General features: G+C 36.3%; 2 protein-coding genes across 10 annotated transcripts in view; one reads left to right on the top strand and one right to left on the bottom strand.

Moving 5' to 3' along the window:
* Positions 1-20,141, top strand: part of kcnab2b (potassium voltage-gated channel subfamily A regulatory beta subunit 2b) — an 81,614-nt gene extending 61,473 nt beyond the window's left edge. For 6 of the 7 annotated variants that reach the window (XM_082145485.1, XM_082145484.1, XM_082145483.1 and 3 more), the window contains 9 exons: positions 1,289-1,333; positions 2,654-2,697; positions 2,928-3,014; positions 8,387-8,472; positions 8,810-8,930; positions 9,020-9,114; positions 11,001-11,121; positions 15,886-15,974; positions 17,308-20,141. In XM_082145485.1, coding sequence (XP_082001611.1) covers positions 1,289-1,333; positions 2,654-2,697; positions 2,928-3,014; positions 8,387-8,472; positions 8,810-8,930; positions 9,020-9,114; positions 11,001-11,121; positions 15,886-15,974; positions 17,308-17,397 — 778 coding nt within the window. In that variant the 3' untranslated portion in view covers positions 17,398-20,141. Of the gene's footprint in view, positions 1-1,288; positions 1,334-2,653; positions 2,698-2,927; positions 3,015-6,577; positions 6,623-8,386; positions 8,473-8,809; positions 8,931-9,019; positions 9,115-11,000; positions 11,122-15,885; positions 15,975-17,307 lie in introns of all 7 variants that reach the window. The other variant, XM_082145486.1, reaches the window with a different exon arrangement.
* Positions 20,142-20,384: 243 nt separating this feature from the next.
* The window catches only part of megf6a (multiple EGF-like-domains 6a), a 59,628-nt gene continuing 54,562 nt past the window's right edge, over positions 20,385-25,450 (bottom strand). For all 3 annotated transcript variants that reach the window (XM_082145462.1, XM_082145463.1, XM_082145464.1), the window contains 8 exons: positions 25,029-25,157; positions 23,906-24,034; positions 23,699-23,827; positions 23,423-23,551; positions 23,196-23,324; positions 21,894-22,022; positions 21,684-21,812; positions 20,385-21,594 (listed from right to left, as the gene is read on the bottom strand). In XM_082145462.1, coding sequence (XP_082001588.1) covers positions 21,539-21,594; positions 21,684-21,812; positions 21,894-22,022; positions 23,196-23,324; positions 23,423-23,551; positions 23,699-23,827; positions 23,906-24,034; positions 25,029-25,157 — 959 coding nt within the window. In that variant the 3' untranslated portion in view covers positions 20,385-21,538. The remainder of the gene's footprint in view (positions 21,595-21,683; positions 21,813-21,893; positions 22,023-23,195; positions 23,325-23,422; positions 23,552-23,698; positions 23,828-23,905; positions 24,035-25,028; positions 25,158-25,450) is intronic.

The following is a 25,450-nucleotide window of genomic DNA, read 5'->3' as shown; positions in this document are numbered from 1 at the left end:
AATCGTCAGCTGTTAGGGTTGGTGGAGGAGGAGGATGGTTGAGAAGAGAGGAGAAGGTTTTCAAAAGGATGCGAGAATCAGAAGAATTGTTAATTTTGTTGTGATAGTAAGTCATTTTAGCAGTAGAGATATTAGAAGAGAAGGAAGAGAGGAGGGATTGATAAAAACCAAGGTCAGTAGGATCTTTCGATTTGCGCCACTTCCTCTCTGCACCCCTAAGTTTAGAACGATGTTCGCGGAGAACATCAGATAACCAGGGTGCAGAGGGTGTGGCGCGGGCTGGCCTGGAGGAAAGGGGGCAGAAGTTGTCCAAGCAGGATGTTAAAGTGGAGAAAAGAGTATCAGCTGCACTTGTTAGTATCTAGTGTTGAGAGCTGATCAGGTGGAGGAAGTGTGGATGAGACCGAAGAGGATAGGCGAGAGGGTGAGTGTGAGCGTAGGTTTCGCTGAAAGGTGACCTGTGGAGGAGTGCGAGTTGTGTTCTGAGGCAGGGTGAGGATGAGAGTGAGGAGGAGGGGATCTGAGCTGTGCAGTGGAGTGACCAGTGTATGGTCAGTGGAGCAGTAACGCGTGTAAATAAGGTCCAGTTGGTTACCTGATTTGTGAGTAGCCGCAGTAGATACTCGTTTGAGTTCGAATGAGGCAAGCAGAGTGTGGAAATCAGCAGCCTGAGGTTTTTCTAGGTGGATGTTGAGGTCTCCAAGAACTATGAGAGGAGTACCATCCTCAGGGAAGGATGAGAGTAGCACATCAAGTTCCTCCAAGAAACTGCCAAGCTGACCTTCTACAAATGCCTCTTATTGAGACCATCTTCTGTGGAGAATTAACATTGTTTTTGTTATTGTTGTTGAATTTACAATTTATGTACTTTTTTTAACAGAATAAGATAAATTCTAAATTATTATATTTATTCTAAAATAAGAATGCTATTTTAGGGTTTTCATAACAAAATTTGAATAGTATAATGTTATATAATGTAATATAATATAATAATCAGTATATTTTAATTCACTTGAATTTAATTCTAATAATAACAGCAACAATAAGAAGAATGATTTTATTATTAAATATTTTTTTTATGTGTTGAATGCTCATGTTCTTTTTATATAATTCAAATATAATGGAACTTCCTGGTCTTTTCATGCGTCTTTTCATACAGACTACAGTGTAACTACAGTGTAATTTCCTGAAGCCAAAACTGACACCGTTTACCCATCAATCATCATGATGTCTGGCCCGTCCTTGCTTTTGTTTCGCTTTCAACCACTTTGTCTCCTGTCTTTCATAGACGTTCCAGTTTGGTCATCACCACCAAGATATACTGGGGTGGAAAGTAAGTGCTGTGCTTACAGTATATGTGTGTGTGTGTGTGTGTGTGTGTCAGAAAGAGGTTAATGATGATTTATACCTTCCCCTGACTGTGAGAACAACAGGGGAATCTGGTTAATGATAGTCTCTTTCATACGAGTGCGAGTGAAGCTGCGTGTGGGGTATAGTAAGGGAAGTCCTGCAGACCCTCACTGGAGAACGATCTAGGTTGAATCCCCCCCTCTGAGCTGTGCTCTTTCACTCAGGGCAAATTAAAGGCCAAAGCCAAGCACTGATGTGAGGTCACCATCAAACATTAATGGGTTTAAATTGGTACTGTGCTCACATTTTGATAGTAATTAGGCTCACGTACAGAATCAGTGGCCGTATTAAATCTGACCTTTGGTAAATTTACCTGAGGAAGATCACTGATTATTGTGTGCAACATTGCACATCAACACCTTGCATTCAATTATAAGAAAGGGGTGAGGTTTAAGCAGACTAAATGATTGCAGAAGTCTGGCATACATCACCTTTGAGTATGTCATATGTTTTTTTTGTTTTAGTTTTTTAAGTAAACATCTGTACAGATGAATCGTTAACAATAAGAACTTAGATAATAGATAGGGTGTTTTTACATTTCATGCTGACTTTAAAAACGCATTCAGTAAGCAACTTTAATAATACTTTAAAAAGTCTACACACCCCTGTTAAAACAGCTGGTTTTGTGATGTAAAAAATGAGATTTGGAGTCACTTCAGGTAAAGACAGGTGTGTAATATTACACATGAGCTTGATGAATAGTTATTCTCAACACAGCCACATACCCAATTATAAAAGTGTGTACGGACTTATGCAGTTAACTATTTCAATGTGTTTTTCTCTGAAATGTCACTTTGGTTTTCAGTGGCATTGGTTGTAACCACAAAATCACAAAACCAGCTGTTTTAACAGGGGTGTGTAGACTTTTTACTGTATACCCACAACGTGATTTCACCAAGTACATGTTCCTGGAACAAAATCTTTGTTGATCCTGGAACAACATTCCAATCAAGCAATCAGTTTTGAGGGATAAGTTTACAGTTTGTCAAGTTTAGGCTTACAACCAGGGTTAGATGTTTTTACATCAGTGTTAATCATATTATTTCCCTCTGATTTTAGAGATAACATATGGGTAGGGTTAGGTTAGGGGAAGGGATATGGTAAGGACAACATTTTCAGACAGGAATGTTGTTCCAGGATCAAAAAAATATGATGATCCAGGAACATGTCGTACATGACAAAATCACAGTGACCATATTCACTGGATGTACTTAAATATGCAACATCTTTGTATGTTTTTCAGAGCAGAAACGGAGAGAGGCTTGTCCAGAAAACACATAATAGAGGGTAAGTCGTGTTACAAATTATTGCATCTTATATCCTGAGGTCAAATAGTTTTGGGCCTGAAATTTGGTCAAACAGTGCCATGTTTCAAGCCCTTAAAGTTCTTCATTCCTTAAGGATTTGTACAGTACTAATTTAAAGCTGCAGTGCATCATTTGTATGCCAGTAGCAGCATCAAACGGAAAGATGTAGAACACAGTTTTTAACAGTACTTTTGTTTTTCTGACCTTCAGGTCTAAGGGCATCACTGGAGAGACTTCAGTTAGAGTATGTGGACGTAGTGTTTGCTAACAGACCCGACCCCAACACGCCAATGGAAGGTAGGTGTGCTTGATGAGATCCTGGGCTTGATGAGTTTTTCCGTCTTTGACTACCAGCAAAGGAATGGCTCACTTAACTGCTTTGCACTGAAGCATGGGACTATATCAGACCAGTCGCACAGCTCTCAACTCACAAAATAGAGATCAAACACATTGAGACCAATGACAGAGAATTTCAAAAAATGGTCTAATCATCCCATTCATTTTGAAATAAACTACACCATCACACAGAGTAATTGATTGTCTATTAGAACACTGAGCAGTGAATGGAGCATGTTGTCTAAGTGTGCTGTCAACAGGGCCGGATCTAGGCAACAGGGCTGGATCTAGGGCTGAGCCCTCCCAAATGTCTGCCTTGCCCATGCCCATCCAATCAGAATTTAGGCACAGTTTTAATCTTTTTTTTTTTTTATGATTTGTGCATTTATTAAAAACAATATGAGGGGAGCTGTGTGTTGAGAAGTTTGACGAAGCACTGTAGAAAACCCCAACCAATAATAATAATATTTAATTATTATTACTATAATGATTGTAAAAATAAAGAAAAAAATTAAAACAACACCAGAAAAGTGCAGTATATATATTTTTTATTAGTTGAAAGTAACAGCGCGGCACGTTATAAACTCATAAGGCGACTTCAGTTTAATGCATCCTCATGAATATGTAACTTCATATTTACTGGCTGATTTTAAAGTGTCATTTAGCCACCCACTACTAAAATGGGTCATGCAATTGAGATTACCTGAGCAGTTGAAATCTGCTAGAAAACCTTGCTCTGAGAACGTACATAGACGGAACAAGAACATAATGTAAGTGTATAGTATATACTGTATAAGTGTATAATGTATAATTCAGTAAGGGCCGTAACTACCATAGGCATCCACCCCCCTTTTTTTGTTGTTGTTGAAAAGGCCACATTGTGGTCCTCACATCCCCAACCCCAATATTTGATATTCTTAATGCTGCTATGCTGCACTCCATTACGCACCGCTCTGTTTGTTGTTAGGATGACAAACAGTTAAAAAAGCTAATTGTTAGGCTGGTCTGCCTCAGTGGTCTAACAGTGCTCGTCGATGTCAAAATGATGGCCAATCAGATCAAAGAAGCGTGGCTTACTGTTCACTAAAGACGAGCGCAAATTCCAATGCAACACTTTAGTTTTTACAATGAAAGAGTGCGTGGTAAGATGCAAGTAGCTAAATATTTAATATTTGATAACTGTTTTACAATAGATATGTTCAGAGACTGACAGTAATATCCAGTAATGTGAACTACTCAATTTCTTTATGAAATTTTGCAAATTTTAATTGTAAAAAAAACCCAAAAACAATAAGAGTGAATATGTGCATATTTTTTTTTTTTAAATATTATTTGCAAAGATTTTAAATGGATTACTTCTCAACAAGGCTACAGTTAGACAGAACTTCTTTTACCGTTCTTATTTCTTTTTCTTCATTCCCTTACATCCCTTTTAATCCTTTAATTATTTAATTTCTTTAAATAAAAAGACCAGTAAAACCCCCCTTCATAAAAAAATACTTTTTTATGTCTAAAGATATAATATTTTTAGATAAAAGATTTTTTTTTAAGTTTAACTTATATTGTTTACATTTTTGAGTGGCATGTCATGCCTGAGACGCTGCAAAAGTATGGATGCGAGCGCATCGGTCAAACTTGTCTATCTAGCGCGTTTATATTGAAAGTAGCATAGTGGAATGGAAAAAGTATCTGTGTAAACCAGCCACATTAAAGATCTATCTATCTATCTTTTTTACCACAAAAAAGCCCACACAGGATATATGCCAGCCCACCCTTCCTTAGCTGCCAAGAACCGGGCCTGGCTGTCAAGATGATTCAAGTTTGCATCACAGCAGTTGCATCCATTATGCAGTTAATGGTTGAGTGAAGTTATTTAATCAAGTAAGAGTGCATGGTCTTGCTTTTGAGAGTTTTACAAAAGCATTAAATGGACTAGTACATGTACATCTCAGATCTTTCATAATAGAAAGGGGTATAGAGAGAAACAACCAAAGCAGCATGACTTAAAAGATCTTAGGTTACTTAAATAGCATATTCACAGCGCTATAGCATGGTGATTCTATCAGACTCTATAAATGACCAGTATGATTTTGTCACCCCAAACCCGATTGGCTGTTAATTCTCTTCTCATAAAAACGGTGGGATAATACTGGTTCAAAATATGTTAAGCTCTGTCGACGACATTTTTGGGTTATAATTTTCATCAAAAAGAAGTGACACATACAAAGGGTTGAATTGAGAACGCATAAAAAACTCTTATAATAGTGCTGTGAAATCGATTAATCGTGCTTAATCGCATCTAACATAAAAGTTTGTGTTTATATAATATAATATAATGTTATATATATATAATATAATGTTATATATTATATTATGTATGTATAAATGTGTGTGTATGTATATATGTGTGTGTATATGTGTATTTATATATATATATTAGGGCTGTGAAACGATTAATCGCGATTAATCACATCCAAAATAAAAGTTTGTGTTCACATAATATATGTGTGTGTACTGTGCATAATTATTTTGTATATAAATACACACATGCATATATATATTTAAGAAATATTTGCTTAAATACACTGTGTGTGTGTGTATATATATATATATATATATATATATATATATATATATATATATAATTTGTAGTATTTATAAATATAAATATTTTATAAATAAATAACAAATTTTTCTTAAATATATACATGCATGTGTGCGTATTTATATATACAAAATAATTATGCACAGTACACACACATATATTATGTGAACACAAACTTTTATTTTGGATGCAATTAATCGCGATTAATCGTTTCACAGCCCTTATATATATATATATATATATATATACACACACACACACATACACACATATACACACACACACACACACACACACACACACACACACACACACACATATATGTATATGTATATGTATATATATATATATATATATATATATATATATATATATATATATATACAATATATACACATATATATACATATATCAAGTAATCACAAACTTATGTTAGGGGCGATTAATCGATTTGACAGCACTAAGCAAAATAATCTGCTTTTAAACCCTCCAAAAATCGGCCCCATTCACTTCCATTGCAACTTCCTCACTGTAACCACCTCTTTTTTTTTTAAGGACAATGGAGGACAAAAGTCGAAATGAAACTTTGTGCTAATCAACATCTTACAAATGCTGTTAATTGAGCTTAACTTAATACTGTGATGATGCCATGCTGTAGAGCTGTGAGGGGTATGTGGATAGAATGATCAGTGGCAGAGACTGAGCCTGATGCTTCTGAGGTGATGGTCATGTAGACATGAATGCTCGTGCTTGTGCACACACACACACCTCGTGACTTCAAGCGTGGTCCCATAACGCTGGGATTTGTCAGAATCCCCCCTGGACCAGTTCTGCTGCTTTTTTTCCTTCAGAGATTTCATTCCATTTGCTGCTTGGTAAACCTCTTTTCACAGTCTTTTGTTTGTTTGTTTATCACCAGGAGATCCATTTAACACTTCAAAATCAAGAACATTCATCATAGAAGGTACATGGTACCCTCAGTGAGAGTTTTGACCTCCTGTCTCCAAAAGCATTTTATGGCTTTGATTTGTGATAGTTTGCCCTCTTTTCCTGGTGTGAGAAACCTGACCGTGTCCATAAAATGCTGAAGATTTCCAGAATTTCCTATAAAAACCTGGTATGCCGTAGAATGATTGATTTCTTTGACTCTCCTGTCCATCTTGCAAGTGAAATTTGGAGAAGGTCATTGCATCTTACTGACCCGTGATTATTGTTTTTCCTTTTTTTAATTCAGACCTTTTTGTTGGATGTTTACCATGCATTTTCATTCCATTTTAAAATCTTCTCCATTATTATTTTTTCTTCGAAATTAATTTATGTAGGTGCTAAGCAGATATTTTTTGGGCTTTGCTTGTTTTTTGTTTTTTAAATAAATAATAATAAATAAATACTGTCAGACATAAAAAAAAAACCCTGCTTCTGCTTATACTATGCTCTCTAGCCTAATGTTCAGATTTTCCTAAAACCAATTAAAAATATTTTTTGCAAGATGATTGCCTGCAGTGTCCTCTGCTTTCCTGCATGTGGATATTTTATATTCTGCTGCTCTATATTTTGCATGTGTCTGTCTTTGTTTTCTGTCTTTTTTTGATATTTTCTCTGTTTGTCTAATAATTGTTGATGGTGATATTATTCACAAATCTTGAAAAAGATAAAAGCTGCTCAGCAGAACTCAGTGTAAACTGGTAAATTGGAGATATGCTACCATGTGAATACGTTAGTCTAGTTTGTTAGTACAGAATGGAAAATTGTTTGATTTACGAGAGGTTTGTGAATGCTGTCTTTTCCTGCCTGTAGTGTTTGCTTTTTACTTGATAAATAATAGTAATACATATTTGGATGATTTACCATAGCATAAAATTACCTATTTGAATATGTTATTTTATTTATTTAAATTGATGTTAATATGTGGGAATTTCCTGTGGTGTAGAAAGAAACACTTTGCATATATTGTCATCTAGTGTGGGTCTGTTTTCGAAAAATAACTGGTCATACATTTACACTGCTTTGAAAATTTAAATATATATACTTTTAAAAGAAAAGAAAAAAGAAACTTCATAGACAAACAATAGGCACATTTTTGGAATTTGAAAATGTTGCTAATCAATTTTTCAAGGTTCTAAATTTGTAGGATGGAGACTATTATACATGCTACTTTTACATAAATGAATGTTTGGGTGGAACTACTTCAATGTTTAATGTAATGACCCACGGTGTGACACCTCCATAGTACTTGGCAGCTTGTTTTCATAGTTTTTTGTATCCATGGTGTCTGGTTCCTTTCTCATAATAGGGTATGTTCATGCAGCAGTGTATAATAATATGACATGTAGTAGATTGTAGGCTGGACCATGGAAAATTGCTCCTCTGCTAAATGTCAATGAAATGCAGCCTTGTGGAGTCGTACTCTGATTTATTTTCCACCCACTAAGAAGCTCTTTGAGTAGAGTTACTATAACATGCATAACCTTCGGGCCTTTTTTAATGCCCTGTCACTTTGTATAAAGAAAATATGATAAATGGCCTTTGTTGCTCTCTTAGCTTTCTTCAGAAGCTACTTCTGCTCCACTTCCATTACTTTACCGTTATATCCAACCTTGTTTTTTAATGGCTAGGTGTATTGCAGTCTTCTTACTCTCTCTCATCCCGACCGCATCCGATTTTGTTCCTCGGTCCCTCAAGGTCTGAGTGTTATCTGGACTCTGATTGTTAATATTTTGATTGGCAGAGACGGTTCGAGCAATGACCCATGTGATTAACCAGGGAATGGCCATGTATTGGGGTACTTCCCGCTGGAGCTCCATGGAGATTATGGTGGGTTTGAAAACAGTGAATTTTTCCCAGCATTACAAATAAAGCACTTTCAGTTTTCATTAAAAGTATTCATGTTGTTTCAGCATCTCATTTGCTGTCATTGAAGTGTTTTTTAGATAAGCATTCATCGTGCTTTAATTGAAAAATTCATATAAGTCGACCACTACATACTTACCTACAAACTTAACTTCGGCTCTCATAATAGTAAAAGACTGTTTTCTGATCCTTTTTTAAAACATTTTTATTTTATTTTACTTTTTTATGTTCGGCTAATGGTGTAGGATTTACTTTGAAACTATTTTATTTTATTTTACAATATTATTGTATGTTTTTTCAGGAGGCGTACTCAGTGGCGAGACAGTTTAACCTGATCCCGCCTGTCTGTGAGCAAGCTGAATATCACATGTTCCAGAGAGAGAAGGTGGAAGTACAGCTGCCTGAACTCTTCCATAAGATAGGTGTGTTTTTTCTAGAGAAAAGTCATTTTAACACAGTTGCTGAAATGGTTGCTGGTTCATAGTACTATATCACAATGGCGTTTGTGCAGGTGTGGGTGCCATGACTTGGTCTCCGCTGGCCTGTGGGATCATCTCAGGGAAGTATGACAGCGGTGTGCCTGTAAATTCCAGAGCCTCTCTCAAGGTATTCCTCGGCTATGATTTACAACCTCTCGGCACTCCTCTCAGTCTGTCCTGACTGTTGTTGTCGTGGTGGTCCTCATTGGTGACTGTGTGTGCTTTAAATGTGAAGACCTTGCTTGCGTTTTTGTTTTATTTCTATCACTTTATGGGATTGTGGAGTGCTCCAGTTCATCTGCCACACACATGCATGTAGATGAATGTATAAACACTTCTGTGTTGTTCTCTTTTCTGTGCTGTGATATGGTGCCTTTCCTTATCTATACACATAGCCATTGAGTGTTTTTATTATTGAATGTTATTTACTGTACATTGCATTGTATGAATAAGAATACCTACAGATATGAGTAGACCATAACACATCCTTAACAGATTCACATGATGTACACTTGAGAATTAGTACATTTACATAATTGCCATGATAATACATGTTTAACATGATTATAAATGTGTTGAAGTATTTGAAGCAGCAAAATGAATAAAACAAATAATAATCATAACAAAACAGTAAAATCCATATAACAAATCCAGTAACATTCACAAATACAAAAGTAACATGCATATTTTTACCTATTTGTGCATTATATTAAATATTTTACAGTTTTGTTCTTGTGGATAAGTTTGAAACATCAAGGATTCTCCCTAAAATTATAATTCTGCTATTATTTATACTCACCCTCATGTCATTCCAAAACCATAGAGCTTGAAGCTTGGAGCTTTTTTAGAGGCCATGCTCACTATTTTATGGAAAATATCTACACTACCTTTCAAAAGTTTGGAATTAGTAAGAGCAAGAATGCATTCAATTGATCAAAAGTACAGTAAAGGCATTTATAATGGTACAAAATATTTCTTTTTCAAAAATATTTCAAAATGTTCTTTTCAACTTTCTATTCTTTAAAGAATAAGCAGCACACCGGTTTTTAACATTGATAATAATAAGAAATGTTTCTTGAGCTGCAAATCATCATATTAGAATTAGTGCTGTCAAATCGATTAATTGCGATAATCTCATCTAACATAAGTTTGTGTTTACATATATTTCATATACACACATTTATACATACATAATATATATAACACATATATTATATAAACACAAACTTTTATGTTAGATGCGATTAAGCACGATTAATCGATTTGACAGCACTAAATAAAATGATTTCTAAAGGATCATGTGACACTGAAGTAATGATGCTGAAAATTCAGCATTGATATCAAAAGAATAAATTACATTTTAAAATATATTCAAATAGAAAAGTTATTTTAAATTGTACAAATAGTTTACAATATTACTGTTATACTATATTTTTTGATCAAATAAATGCAGCCTTGGTGAGCATAATGTGAGCATAAGAGAAATCTTACTGCCCCCAAACCTTTGAACGGTAGTATATAAGTTTTTCGAAAAATCTTTTTATTTAAATTTTTTTAGCCGAGAATGAATAAATAATTAACCATCAATGGCACTCTAGAGCAATACATACAGTAGGTGCAAGAACACTGTACTTAAATATGGTAAGACTTGCTGCCTGTCAAAAGCACATTAAACAAGTAGCATAAATTATGTAATTACACAGCTTTTAAAACTAATTAATAATTTATGTTTACAATACCATAGCCTTGTCCTATTTCTTGTGTCAGTACTGGGCAAGTTGAGGAAGAGTTTGAGAAGTATAATGTTCACCAGCAGGTGATAGTAAAATACCCTCCCACCCCACCATCCCATCAGCACCCTCTCATAAAAACATGTTCCTGTGGCTATGTATGCAGATATTATCCATTCCTTCATCACTTCACAAACAAAATGAATATCCTCTGGCTATTCCTGTGGCTCTGTGGCCGGTGACGTGCGGCTCTCTGAGCAGGTGTGCTGTCTGTTTGAAACAGGGCTACCAGTGGTTGAAGGACAAGATCCTGAGTGAGGAAGGCCGCCGTCAGCAGGCGAAGCTGAAAGAGTTGCAGGCCATTGCGGAGCGGCTAGGCTGCACGCTGCCCCAGCTGGCCATCGGTAATACTGCCCAGGCCTTGCTGCTCTCTCTCTTTCTGTCTGTCTGTCTGTCTGCCTGCCTGGAGCTCAGGACAGGCTGTCTGTTCCCGTCTGCTCCTTCTGTCCTGTGTCTTGTTGTCTTGGGTAATGTGTTGGACAGTCTTGTCTGTTAAATGTGTGTTAACTCAGATCCGTGAAAACGACTAAAAACGCTGTATTCTGCTGCCGGGCCAGTAGGTGGCGATGCCACTTTGTAAAAAAACACTACGTGCCTATAGACTGAACACATGTGCATGACGTCACTTTCTTCACAAATTCGCATTTTTGTAGTTTACACGGAAATGATAACCGTATCGTTTTCGAAAACGTGCACTTTGAAACCCAATTTCGAAAGCTTGCGTTTTCAGGCAGCCAAAACGCTGTTGCCGTGTAAATGAACGACCAATGCGTGTAAATAGATTTTCTGTTTTTAGTTAAAAACGGTGTTATGTAAACGGCCCCTTACATAATTAGGATTCCTGTTCCTGAACGTTACTATGAATCAATCAGATGCTTTACCATTGTCCATTCACTGACCTAAAGCGAGGGGACATGATTGGCTGATCAGCATGGCCCTGTTAGTTACTGCTGGTAACGGCATTATTATTAAGGCAAAAATCATCTTTTTCATTTACATGATCTGGATTTGCTGAACTTTACTTGTTCTGTGGCTACAGGTCTTAAAATATATTCAAAGTTTTGTTTAAAGCACTACATCTTTTTCAATGTGTTACAGTTTTTCTCCATTGGTTTGGTTCATTTTTTGAAACAGAAATTACATTCTCAAAACTCTAAGATCATTTGGCAAAACAGTCTTGCAGTTCAGCACAACACTATAGCTCACTTGCAAAAGCTCATATCTCTCCCAAAACTGTTCTCTCATGCTTCAAAACTAAATTTGTTTCCCATATAAAGAGTCAGTGCCACGAAAATGGCAAAGATCCTTCTGAATTGCTTTGGCTCATTTCTTGAAACAGACCGGACGTTCTCAACACTCTTGGTGCTTTTGGCAAAATAACGTGGATGGTTCAGCACAACACCATGGTTCACCTGCAAAAGCTCATACCTCTCCCAAAACAGTTCACTCATGTGTCAAAACTAAATTTCCTTCTCATTTAAACAGTCAGTGCCCCCAAAATGCTTCGTCCCTTTGGCATTGTGTAAGCACTGCAAGTCAAAATGTTTCACGAGTTCACATCTACATATAATTAGTACAATAAGTTTATGCGTATTTGGCGTGCTGTCCGGGGGGAGGGGTCCGAGCTCGGAGTTAGGCCCGAACCCAGAGTACTCCCCCCAGTTGGTAAGTGTAGATGGAACTGGAAGTGAGGAGATGGGGTGGAGGAGGGATGCTGACAAACTTTCAATGAACAGAGATAGGTCTGCTGTGAATTTATACTCTGTCATTGAGTTGATTACTGATTAATCTCCAGCTGTGCATAATTTGGTTGATTATCTGAACCTGCTCCTCCCGAACTTTGTTAATAAAACATCATTTAGATGTTTTGTCACTATGGCAGAGGACCATTGAAATATCCCTCATGTCCACCTTTCAGTCTTAGCCCCGTCCTTCATTGACAATGGTTACTGTACTGTTTTTTGTCTAGCTAACAGAATACAATTGTGTAAAAAACTGGAAAAAAAAGAAATAGGATTTTAGGGTAAGAGTAGCCTCCAAGGTTTGACATCACACACTGCACTCATACTGCCAAGGAAATTGTAACCATTATCATTCACACACATAAAGTAACTTCCATACATCAGAGTAAAAAGAAAATGTATACAGCATAATATACTGTAATATAGCACACACAAAAAACAATGAAAATTATGCAGCCTACAGTGCTGTAAATAAAGCTGGAGTTTCACAACTAACAGTTCTTCACTGGTCGCTGTCCTCACCCTCCCTCTCCTGGCCACCGTCCTCCTCACCCTCCTTGGCCATCCACACGCTGCTGTCTGTCTGGCCACATATTCTCGTCCACATCACAGCGTATATTCTCCCTTGCGATGCAACGAGGGAAGAAATGGCGTGCATGTCGCAACCATCCCCTACACTGATCTCCTGTAATATCCTCACATGCAGTGTCCATTGCATGGAGCAGGGACCTCTGATCTTGAGCCGATGCTCCTACACTCTCTCCCTCCAAGCGGAGAAATACTCCTCAATAGGATTGAGGAAAGGAGAGTAAGGTGGTAGGAACACCTTGACCATCCTTGGATGAGTAGTGAACCAGGCCCTGATGAGCGGGCCATGGTGGAAATTCACATTGTCCCATACAATGACATATTGTGGTAGGTGAGGCCCTACGAGGCCTCTCTCATTTTCAGGGATCAAATCAAAATGAAAGCGGTCCAAGAAGATGAGGAGCTTCTGTGCATTGTATGGGCCAAGACTGGGGATGTGAGTGGCCACACCACTCGCTGGCCTGGGGCCCAGTGGCCAATAATATTATATGGTGTGTGTGTATATATATATATATATATGAAGAGTTCAGATGCAAAAGCCTCTAAATGCCATCTGAAATTTTCTTATAGAATGATCATTTTTATCAAGCTTGTATATTTAAGTTCAGTAATTTCACTTAAATGACAATTAATAGGTAATCTTCATTGCCATTTGAGTGAAATTATTGAATTTAAATATACGAGCTTGATAAAAATTATCATTCTATAAGAAAATTTCAGATGGCATTTAGAGGCTTTTGCATCTGAACTCTTCATATATACATACATATATGGTATTCATGGTATTATGTTCTTGACTAATTTTGACAATTGAACAGACTATTTTGCATGTGATGACTTATACAATGAAATGACGCTGACATGTTTTGGAGCGAACAACCATTAGACTGAGAATCAACAATCAGTTTAGATCAACAAGATCTATTCACTTGGAAATTGTGCTAAATGTAGGCTACCTGTACTTAAAGCTGCCGTCGGCAAGTCTGGCAGATTGGGTCGATTAGCCAAAATTTTGAATGTTTACAACTCTCATGCCCCTCCCCACTACCAGCGAGCACCCTCCCATCGAGGTCGTGCTCGTCAGTGCGTCACTGTGCGTGTGTACCTGATTTTCTGTGAACGCGTCCGTCTCTTCAGCATCTATCAACACCATGGACTCGGAGGTAGGCTGCCCTGGCTAATCTATCCATAGATAGCAATAACCGAGGAATTGGAAGCTTGTTAGTAGATTTTCTCTCCGCCATCACGCTTCATGCAATCTCCAGGCGAACTTCAGGCGTGGCGTGTGCATGTGATATTAACGTGCGCGAGTGAGGGGGGATCTGTGGCGTGTGCACGACCTGTGATTGACAGTCAGATCTCACACCCCCCTGCGCTGATTGGACCTGATGAAGCGGGAGCGCTGGATTTTTGCAAAACAAATAACACGCTCCAGGTGGAGTTAGAAGCTCGGGTTTTTTTCTAAAACCACCTTATTTATGTTGTTCTGTCGGATTATAGTGTCGATTACACTGAATATGATCAAAAAAATGTTGCCGACGGCAGCTTTAATCATTTGCAAAGATGTACTGAGACATTGAGAGATGTACTGAGACATTTGCAATTTGATGAAATGAATGAGAAATTCAATTCTGTTGTGAACAATTGCCAAGTGGTTTGGAGGTTTGTCCATGTTGTTTTGAGAATGTCATTTCTGTTTCAAGAAATGAGCCAAACCATTGCAGAAAAACTGTAATGTGGATTACCTGTTGGTTGTTTGTATTACATGTTGTTCAGGCTCTTCATGTCTAATTGGTCTGTTCCTGGCCAGAATAATCTATATTATGCACCATACTACAATTCAAAAGTGTGGCTAGGTGAGGTTAACTTAACTCTAAACCGTCCCAAAAGCACATAGGTCAGTGTTTGTTTGATAGGAACAACAAATGATGTCCAACAGTTGCTGTGTAAAGCACATTAAGCATATAAAACAATCAGCTGATGACTACAACGGTTAACAGATTAGGCTTTGTCTGTGTAGCTTCAGGTCTTGTTGCTTGTATTTCACACTAATCATTTATACTTTACATAACCTTATTTAATAGAGCAGTAAAGGTCAGAGGAACAGCTGGGTTCAGTAGGTTAGTGCTGACTGGGAACTACAGACCAGATATGCATTGCTTGGCACTTGATGTGATCTGTCTTGTATTCATTGTGCGTCTGTTCTTGTGGTGTCATGTGCGATGTTGCTTTCTGCAATCTGTGAATGTTTTGTTAAAACTTTCAAGTTAATATTAAGCTTATTTTACTTCTATAATGTTACTGTGTGAAGCAGGACATTCAACATTAAAAAAATATTGTGAAGAAATACAATAACGCGAGGAACATGCATTAAATAAGTGAATTGAATAGTTAGTTAGAGCCTAAAATAAGCTCCCCCTCTGTGTGTCACTTGGCATTGCCACAGAACAAAAATCAAGTTTATTTTTATAGCTTAAAACACACCTGCTTCAGTGGTAACCGGTTAGTTCAAGCTTAATGCCCACACGTTAGCACTGTCAAGTACACCTACTTCTGGCTTTCTTCTGTTCAGTGTTCTGACATTATTGATTACATAAAAAGCACACTGGCCTGAATTGCTTTCAACTCTCCTTAGAGAATCCAGTATCTAGATTTAGCTCTGTTACCTGAGGCCAGATTTCTTGTCGAGCTTTCGAATGGCTTTCACATGTACAGATTTGCAGGTCTAGAATCTTGCTGCCGAGTGTTTTGAGTGTCTGTGCTTTGGTCTGTCTCTAGCGTGGTGTCTGAGGAATGAGGGTGTGAGCTGTGTTCTGCTGGGGGCCTCCAGCACTGATCAGCTGATGGAGAACATAGGAGCCATTCAGGTGAGACACTGACAGCAGACAGCAGGATACATACATGAACATGAGCTTTTTATTCTGAGATCAAAGATGCTGCGGTTTTTGCAAACAACAAATGGCACAAGAACGATATGACGCAACCAGCTGTGAAAATGAGCGTTACATAATTTTGAAACACTCTACAGCTTTGAATTTTTTTTAATGAGATTTCACTGTTCACACTAGACATTCTGAAATGAACATGAACGTGAACAAACGTGAACGACACTCGAGAGTGCTTTTGCACTATCACGAAAGTTTAAGCCTTGCCAATTTAAATATTCAAGCTCAAGAAGACGCGAAAGGGAACTCGATTCGTTACTCGCGCTCTGTGTGGAAGGTTTTCTGTGCACAAACATCTGAAGCATACACCCAGAAATCTGTGTCTCAGACAGCGCGTGAATACTGAATTGAGGTCACTTTCACGTCGTCTTGCGGTTGAACAGACATATTCAAACAAAATAGTCGAAATACTCATCTTGGCAAGTATCCTTGTAAACATAGTCAGTTATGTCTTAACTAATTGCAAACAATTGAGAAAGAAAACGCATGTGTAACAGTATATTGGATCCGTGCATTAGCTCTTAAAGTGATTTTTAGTGCTAATCAAACAACAAAAATCAAAGGAAAATCACTTGTAGCTCTTGACTGAATACTTTTTGTAACTTTAATAAGAATGAATCTGTTTCATAGCTGGTAAAAAAAAACGTTTTATGGCAGATACATTTTCTTAAGTCTCTGGCTATGGGCAGGTGTGGCCAACGGTTAGTTTTTAGCCCTGCTTCTACCATTATTAGCCTCGAAAAAGCTTGTCACACACGTTGACCATCTTTTCTGGCAACATTCCCCAATAGTCATACTATATAGCGGGGCTGCTCGATTTGGGGTAAAAAAAATTGAATTAAATGGAATGAAAAATGTGTTTGTTTGTAGGGCTGCACAATTTGGCTAAAACCTTTTTGATTATAAGTTAATAAGACTATACAATAATAATTATTTTTGTTTTAATGTGATTGCTAAATAAAATATTAAACAATTTTACTATTGTAATATTTTACTGTAAAATAAAAATCACGTATTTAATGTAATAATAAAAGTGCCGATTGATCATACCTACTAAATGGTGTAAGTTGTCACTACGGAACCTGTGATTAAACGGCCTATTATAAGCATTGTAGCCAAGATTAAAACAATTATGAAACTGCAAAAAATATAAAAGGTAACAAACATATTGGGCCATTGTTTTGGCCTTTGAGTTTTGTTATTAATACATTTGTAACATTGGAAAAACACAAACTTTAATCCAACATTCTTTCAGGTTCTTCCAAAATTATCATCATCAATTGTACATGAAGTGGACAGTATCTTAGGCAACAAGCCCTACAGTAAAAAGGACTACCGGTCCTAAAAGGAAGATCAGTGACACTATGTCGACCTGCTTCTTTCTCTGAGCTTTGACTGAATTAAACATTGGCACATGGGACCAGCACCGTCACGGGTCCTGCAAGGAGACACCAACTCGCACACTACATGGAGTCTGCCGACATTAGCCTGAGAGAGGCCAAGATCCGCACGGGCAGAAGGGAAGCATGCTCACTTACTCAATAAGCAGAACGCCACTCCAACCACCAAGAAACCACTGAGATCAAGCACACTGGCTCGCTTCCTCCTCCCCTTTGTCCCCTTGTAGGAAACACTAAGAAGTGCAGTATTAGGGATCCAGAGTTTGTACTTATTCTAGAAATGCATGAGATTCACTGGCCAGTGCTTTTTCCCTCCATTTTGGAAAACAAATAAATTTGCATAACCTAACAGGAAGTAATGAAACTGATGAAGCGCTAGCAATTACATGACTAAACAAACCTAATAAGGCATTTGAAGTAACTCATCTCAAGTTTTATATGGAAACATCACTGAATTGATAGCCAATATGTGATTGTTTACGAGACCTCATTTATACTACAAGCTAAATCATTTCTGGCTGCTTTTTAATTCTAGAAAGGGATAGTTATTATAGAGTTATATATATAATACTGTTGGTAAACAAACATTAGCTTTGGGTTGTGAGACCGTCAGAAATATTAATCAAAAACAGGCCTCAACAAATGTGCAATATCTGAAAGTGTTCGTAAACCCATCTTTTTTTCTAGAAAACAAATGTAGACAGTAGTTGAGTGGTGGACTGTGTGCTCATGTCAGCTTCGTCTTGCTAAAACCAAAGAAATGTCTGTTTCCTCCAAACACCTGCGTTTGATCATGTGACTATTGTTTTAAAATGGTATTATTTGGTACTCATCGTGTCATCTGTACTCAGTGTTTGATGCATTGCCTTAATGATGTGTATTTGAATGTGGAAATCTCTATTCCTATTTATTTATTTATTTATTTTATTGTAGTGGATGCTCAATTATCAGAACCATTTTGAGCTTACTGGATGATTATATTCTGTCAGTCAGTATTCACACAAGACTGTCTAAAGAATTTTGAAGGAATTAAGGTGTTTTTGTTGTCATTTAACAGTTTTATGAACATTTTACCTTTTCATGTTTAGTGTTGTTTGTTTGTCCTTGTGTATGTGTAGAATGTGTCTTACTATACGTTTTGTTTTTGGCCAATGGCGCCCTCTACTGGCCAGGAGCACATCACTCCACATTATAAGTAAAATTTACATTATTCCATCGGGAAAAAAAATCAACAAAAAAAATCAGTAGCTTTCAATAAAGTGTAATTTATTTCGCGTATGTTCTCCATGAAACATTATTTTATGAAACATTTTCAATTACTCAGACATTTTCAAATTGATTAGCCAATTAGGACAGTGCTAATTTGCTGTCTGAGAATACTAGATTGTATGCCTTATTCAGTACTAATGCTAAATATTCAGTGTTGCAACCATTTATTTAGCATGTTTCATCTGTACCAACAGAATTAGGCTATCTAGTGTATGCATTATGGCATTTTAAAACCATTAGTGGTAAATGGTGAGCATTACTGAAGGTGACAGAGGCGTTATAGAATAGCCTAACTTATGTTATTGTAATTATTAACTTATAATAATATAAATTAATTTATATCATATCAAGGCAGTTCAAATTATTCTGACTCATTCCAATATGAATGGACATTTTACTAAATTTAGCCTATGTATCGTCATCTTCAAAGAGTCTCAATATTGGCTGCATGTACATTAATGAATTTTAATAATGGCCTATATTTTAGTGTAGAACAATGATTATGCTTGGCTGAGTATGAAAGTGTTGACCTGTAGTTGGAATGTAATGCAAACTTATAAGAGTTTTGATTGTTGATTGAGCTACATTGAGTTGTAGGTACGGAAATGCTGAGTTGAACATGCTTTACTATTACTATCCGAGAGGCTTTTTGAAGTAGCACTTTAACCAAAGAAGATCAGGCTTTGATAGAAGTGGGAGCATTGCTTCAGTTGCCATTAGCTGAGGCTCATTGTAAATGTCCTTATATTTGTATGTTGAGTGAGGCTGCATCTATCATGAAATGTTAGAGGTACTTATCGGTTCACAGTATGTTTTGATATGTTTGCACTCGCTCAGGAAGTCATAACTGTTGTTGTCAGTAATTAGATGGTAAACATCGCACCACATGTACCAGTTTCGTCATGTGGAGGATAATGTCCCTGAATGAGAAATTGTTGCTGTACACAAATTTAACAGCCTAATATTTATTAATTTTTTTCCTGCAATGGTAGGTTGTTGTAGAAAGAGCCCCAGCTGAATACTTTAGTGTAAAATTATTTGAAAAAAATTATATTGTCAATAGGAGTAACTATGTACAGAAACTGTAACTGTATGTACAGGAAATCTGAAATGTTTTAAAGCTTATTTGATATGAATAGGCGGTTTTTGGTATAACCTTGTATTCTGATAATTATTAACTGTAATATGACCATTACTGTTAAAGAAATGCATTAAGTTATGGTGATCTCTGTAGATACATAATGGAATGGTTTGATAACATGTATATAATCTAATTCTATATGCTATACTGATTTTAATGACCATAATCACATTTGCCTTCATTTATTTTTTCATTGGCAATTATTGCTTGACATTGTGCTTGAAGAAAAACATGTACAGCTTCAAACGATGAAAATAAATAATTCAGAAAATTCTTTAATTTGGTCTTTGCAATTTTTGTCTAAATGTGTGTTATTTATGATATAACTTTTTCTTAGTTTTTTTTAATGGGAAACAAATAGCAATTTGTTCTGAAAAACAGTAAAAAGCGTAAAGACCAGTACCAGTTCAATGCATGCCTTTTGCAAGTCTAAAGAACCATAGTTCAGTGATGTGCAAATTGCAAAATAATGCCAATATGTTTTGTTTTTTGTCAATTAAACACTTAAAGTCCACCAAGCACTACATAACAAAAGATGTTTAATCCCGAATAATAATAAAAAAGTGTAAGCTTCCAGAAACTTAACCATTACAAAACAAAGAAAAAGTATTGACCATGGCCGAAAACAGAAGAATTTAAGTTATCTTTGGCCCTGACTTAGCTGCAGAAATATTGAAATAAACACTTCCTTTGAGTTCATATAGTCAAGTAAAAATTCAATTCACACATCACAAATGCACATGGTGTAGTTAGATATTATACTATACAAAAATAAATCTTGCAAAAAAACCTACAAGGATGAAACAGGAATCATATAAGGATAAGGTTTACAGTACAGTTTTCTTTCAAATAAAATTGTAAAGAAGCATTTGCATAAAAAAAAAAACCTTACATTCATAAAGTATATGTACACAGGTAAAAAAAAAAAAAAAAAGACTCCAGTTTCATATTTTTATATGATTTGAATATTTCAAAGTTTTGAATATAGACAATGTCAACACCCAAATATTATACACTATAGTAATATATTTAACTCAATTTTTGTGCAAAATTCTACCTAAATTCTTAAAGAAGTTATTACTTGAAAATGTTTATTATGAATGATGTAAGATACTATTAATATGCGTTTTACTCAAAGTATCTTAAAATAATTGCAAAATATTTCACTCAAGACAAAATCTGGAGTTAAATGGACATCAAACCATGTAATGAGAGTAAATAAGTGGTTCCTTAAAGGCCTTTGTTTGGTATCACAGTGGTGACACTGGGATTCAGCTTCAGGTGAACCGAAGGCCTTGGTTTGGTGCTTTTCTTGATTACAGTTAAACTAACCAAAGTCTTCTAGAAGCTCGATCTCCCTGAGCAGAACTGATGCTGAAAAAACTCCTCAAAAAATGTTTCAAAGTTGAATTTGTCCTCATCTAGATGGAGCTTCAATATAACAAGTCATGTTGGACTTGATGTCCACTTTTCCATGAGAAAGTTTATCATTTATTAACTAACTATTGGAAGCTTCTGTCTCAACTGGCACAAGAGTTTGTCCTTGTCAGAGTCATCTGATCGTTTGGTGGACTTCTGCGTTCAAAGATCTTTAAAATAAAAAAATGCTACAAGGCTAAAAGGTCAGGTCAGTTTACAGTCATTGACACTGTCCGTGAGAAGAAACCGTGAGACTGCTATACTGACGAGTCCTTCCTTTTGTTGCTGCTAGTACTCTGACTGGATGTGAGCCCTGTTATTAACACATATGATACAGAAAGTTATTCTCCGAAATCACTGTTAAATGCGAAGGTTATTGTGAATGACCAAAAGTGAAATTACCCTCTTGACAGCTCGGTCCGACCCATCTGTTCATACAGGTGCAGCGCCCATTGCGTGGATTGCACTGGCCTCCGTTGTGACATTCACATCTCTCTGAGCAGTCAGGCCCGAATCGATTTACCCCACAGTCTGATGTGAATTCAAAAATAAATATTTGACTGAATGACTGACAAAAAAGTAAAATTCCAAGAAATTTGGTGGAAGGCTCACCTATATCACAGCGAGATCCCATTTTCCCTGGTGGACACAGACACCTGCCACTGACAGGGTCACATGGTGTGTCTCCATCACAGTCACATTTGTGCATACAATTACGCCCAAATTTTCCAGGCTCACACTCTGAAACATACACATATAGTATGAAATAATGGTAATCCTTTACAATAAGGTTTCATTTGTTAACATTAGGGAACTACATTAGGGTAAGTTTACAAGACAACGATGTACTAAATGTTTTTCCTTAACGTTGTTGTATGTACGTGAAAAACACGGTCAAAATTAAATAAAATAATATGATCAATAAGTAATGACAACATGTGTTTTTACATTGCTTTAGCTCATCAAAATAAGTTAAGCAATTTTCAGCTTTTTTTCAAGGTCACTTTAATGTAATTTAAGTTGAAATGACTTAAACATCCAAGTTGATTGTACTTAAAAATTCAAGGCAGCAACTTTTCTTTTACAGTGAAAAGTGAAAAAAATGTTAGGCCCCAAAAACAACATTGTTGTGTAAATGAATGGCCAAAATGCATAAAAGGTTTTCTGTTTTTAGTTGAAAACGGTGTCGTGTAAACGGCCCCATAGTCAACATGAACTAACAATGAAAATACTTATACAGAATTTATTAATAGTTAATGTTAATACTAATACAATTTTAAGATCAATCTGTTAACATTAGTTAATGGTCCTGGTATACTCTACATAAATGTAGACAAAATGTTCCCACAAAGTTGGCAATATCCAAAATCCTTGTCCTTGTCCTTGTGAGGACATTTTGATGTTGTTTTTTTTAAAATGTAAAAATGCAGAAAGTTATGTCAATGGAAAGTCCCCATAAAACATGGAAACCCATGTGTTGTGTTGGCATGTATACACACACACATTACAAGTTTCAGTATTCAAATAAATTTGTTTTTTAACATTGTCTTCCTCAAAGAATCACGAAAAAAATACCTTCTCACAGTTTCCTCAAAAATATAAATAAATTCAGTAAATCAGCATGTTAGAATGATTTCTGAATTCTTCATGTGACTGGAGTAATAATGCTAAAAATCCAGCTTTGCCTTCACAGGAATAAATTCCATTTAAAAACATTTTCAAATAGAAAATGACTATTTTAAATTTTAATAATATTTCACAATGTATATTAATATATATATTATTATTAATAAATGTTATTACTGTATTTTGTCAAAAAAAGAGAATAAGAGACTAAGAGTAAGAGAAATATAAGACAAAAAAATTGACCCCAAACTTATTTCCATGTAACATTATAGAAGAGCTCCTCTGTACCTCTATCACAGCGGAGTCCTTGGTAACCTGGAGGACAGAGGCAGCGGCCCGTTCCAGGGTCACACGGTGCACTGGCACGGCAGTCACACAGAAGCTGGCAGCGATGACCATGGAAACCAACAGGGCATGCTTTTGATTAAAATAAAATAAAAATTAAGAATCATCACAAAACTGACTAAAATAGTCAGGATACAAAACTCTATGAAAAAGATCCTGTGTTTTCTCACCATGTTCACAGAGATGTCCATAGTATCCGGGAGGACAGTGACACTCGCCCGTCACTCTGTCACAAGTGCCGTTATTTTGACAGTCACACATTTCCCTGCAGTCAGCACCATATCTCCCTTTGGGACACACTGATCAACACAACAACACATTTTTATTATCAGCTTATCGGTATTGGCTTGAATTTTTATATTGGTGCATCACAGGTTTAAAATATTGATAAAAGTTTTAATTTTAATTTTCATGTTTGGGTAACCTGTGCAAAAATCTGTGCTGACCTATATCACATCTGTCTCCTGTCCAGCCCAGCCCACAGGTGCAGTTTCCTGTAACAGCGTCACACACTCCTCCATTACTGCAGTTACAGCGCTGAGCACAGTCTTCCCCAAACCAGCCCTTAGCACAGCCTGAGACACAATTACATCAGCTTATTTCATACAAACTCAATCCCTCCACCCTCAGTTTTAGCAGAAATACTGTCAGACCTTTCCCACAGTCTTCCCCTCGCTGGCCAGCTTTGCACACACATCTGCCTGTGACCGGATCGCTCCGGGCCCCTTCACCACACAAAGCTACTCGTACACAGTCTTTCCCGTAACGGCCTAACGGACAGGCTTTAGAGAGAGAACAGTCTGTTAGTGATTACACTCACCTTTCTTAAACCAATGGGCATTTTAGGTCAGAAGTGACCGGAAAAAATTATTTTGTTGAATTTTTTTGCTTCATCGGAATGGGATGACACTTGGTGACTTTTGTCGCATTAGCTATGTAAACACCCCAAAAAAAAAAAAAAAAACATGGAAATTATTTGGATATGTTAAAGGGTAAAAAAAAGAAGAAAGTCACACTTGGCTCCTTCGCGGTTTAAAATGGCTGATATACGAAATTAATGGGAAATATGAAATAATACAAAAACTCAGAGAATCTTTTGGTGGTACAAACTACAAATCAGCCACTGTGCAGAAAAAAAGTGCACAGCAATGAAGAATTATTGCTATCCATTCCTTATTTTGTTAGATTTTTAATTATCAAATACTAACAAAAATGCTTTCCATGAGTTCCCTGTTAATGTTTGATTGTAATCATAATGCAAAACCTGATACTTATCTGACAAAATATATCTAAATCTTGAAAAAAAGTATGAAATTTAGAATGTCTAAATATATATCTAAATGCAAAACCTTATAAAATTATGAAATTCTGTCAAAAAAGTTTTTTTTTTTTTTTACGCCTCCAGATGGCACTATTCTCCATAATTTAAAAAAAAAAAATGTAAAGGCTTTCACTCTATTTTATTGTGAAATATTGCATTTATTGAAAAATAATACAAAATAAATAAAAAAGATTCCAATGGAAAAATAGCTCATAAAAACGTTTATAAATATTGCATAGTATCATAAAAGCACCTAAAAATTCTAAATAAGAATGAAAAAATAGTATTGAACAAAAAATTTCATTGATAAAAAAAAAAAAAAAAAAAAAAATTACATTTCAAGGCTTTGGTCACTTTTGACTGAGAAGGAGAAGAGTGTGACACCTAAACCAAGAGGTCCAGAGGGATAAATCTTGAAATGAACGATAAATGAAAATTGTAAAAGTGTGACTAACTGATATTGCAGTTTGGTCCAATGTATCCTGCTGGGCAGGTGCAGGTGCCCGTGCTGGTCTTGCACACTCCGTTGTTCAGACACTGGCACTCCTTTTCGCAGTTGGGACCATAACGTCCCGCCTCACACTCTAAAACAACAATGAAGCATCAAAGGTACAACAATGACGATTATGACCTTTAAAACTTCATAGAATGTGTTTCTTCAACAAAGGGCATTTTAGCCACTAATGTTAATTTAATAAAAAAAATTGTGTAATAAAATGACAATAAAAGATTGATTGGAAATTACACACTGTAAAAATATTCTGCACACATCACGTCTCATATTCAAACTCAAGCATGATCCAATAATGTACACTTACTTAATACACTCGATAAAAGTTCCTATAAAGTGTCAGTTGTAATGGCAATGCTGTCACAA

Source organism: Leuciscus leuciscus, assembly GCF_965113295.1.
Source record: "Leuciscus leuciscus genome assembly, chromosome: 18".
Classification (NCBI taxonomy): Eukaryota; Metazoa; Chordata; class Actinopteri; order Cypriniformes; family Leuciscidae; genus Leuciscus; species Leuciscus leuciscus.
This window is presented reverse-complemented; position numbering and strand designations above follow the sequence as displayed.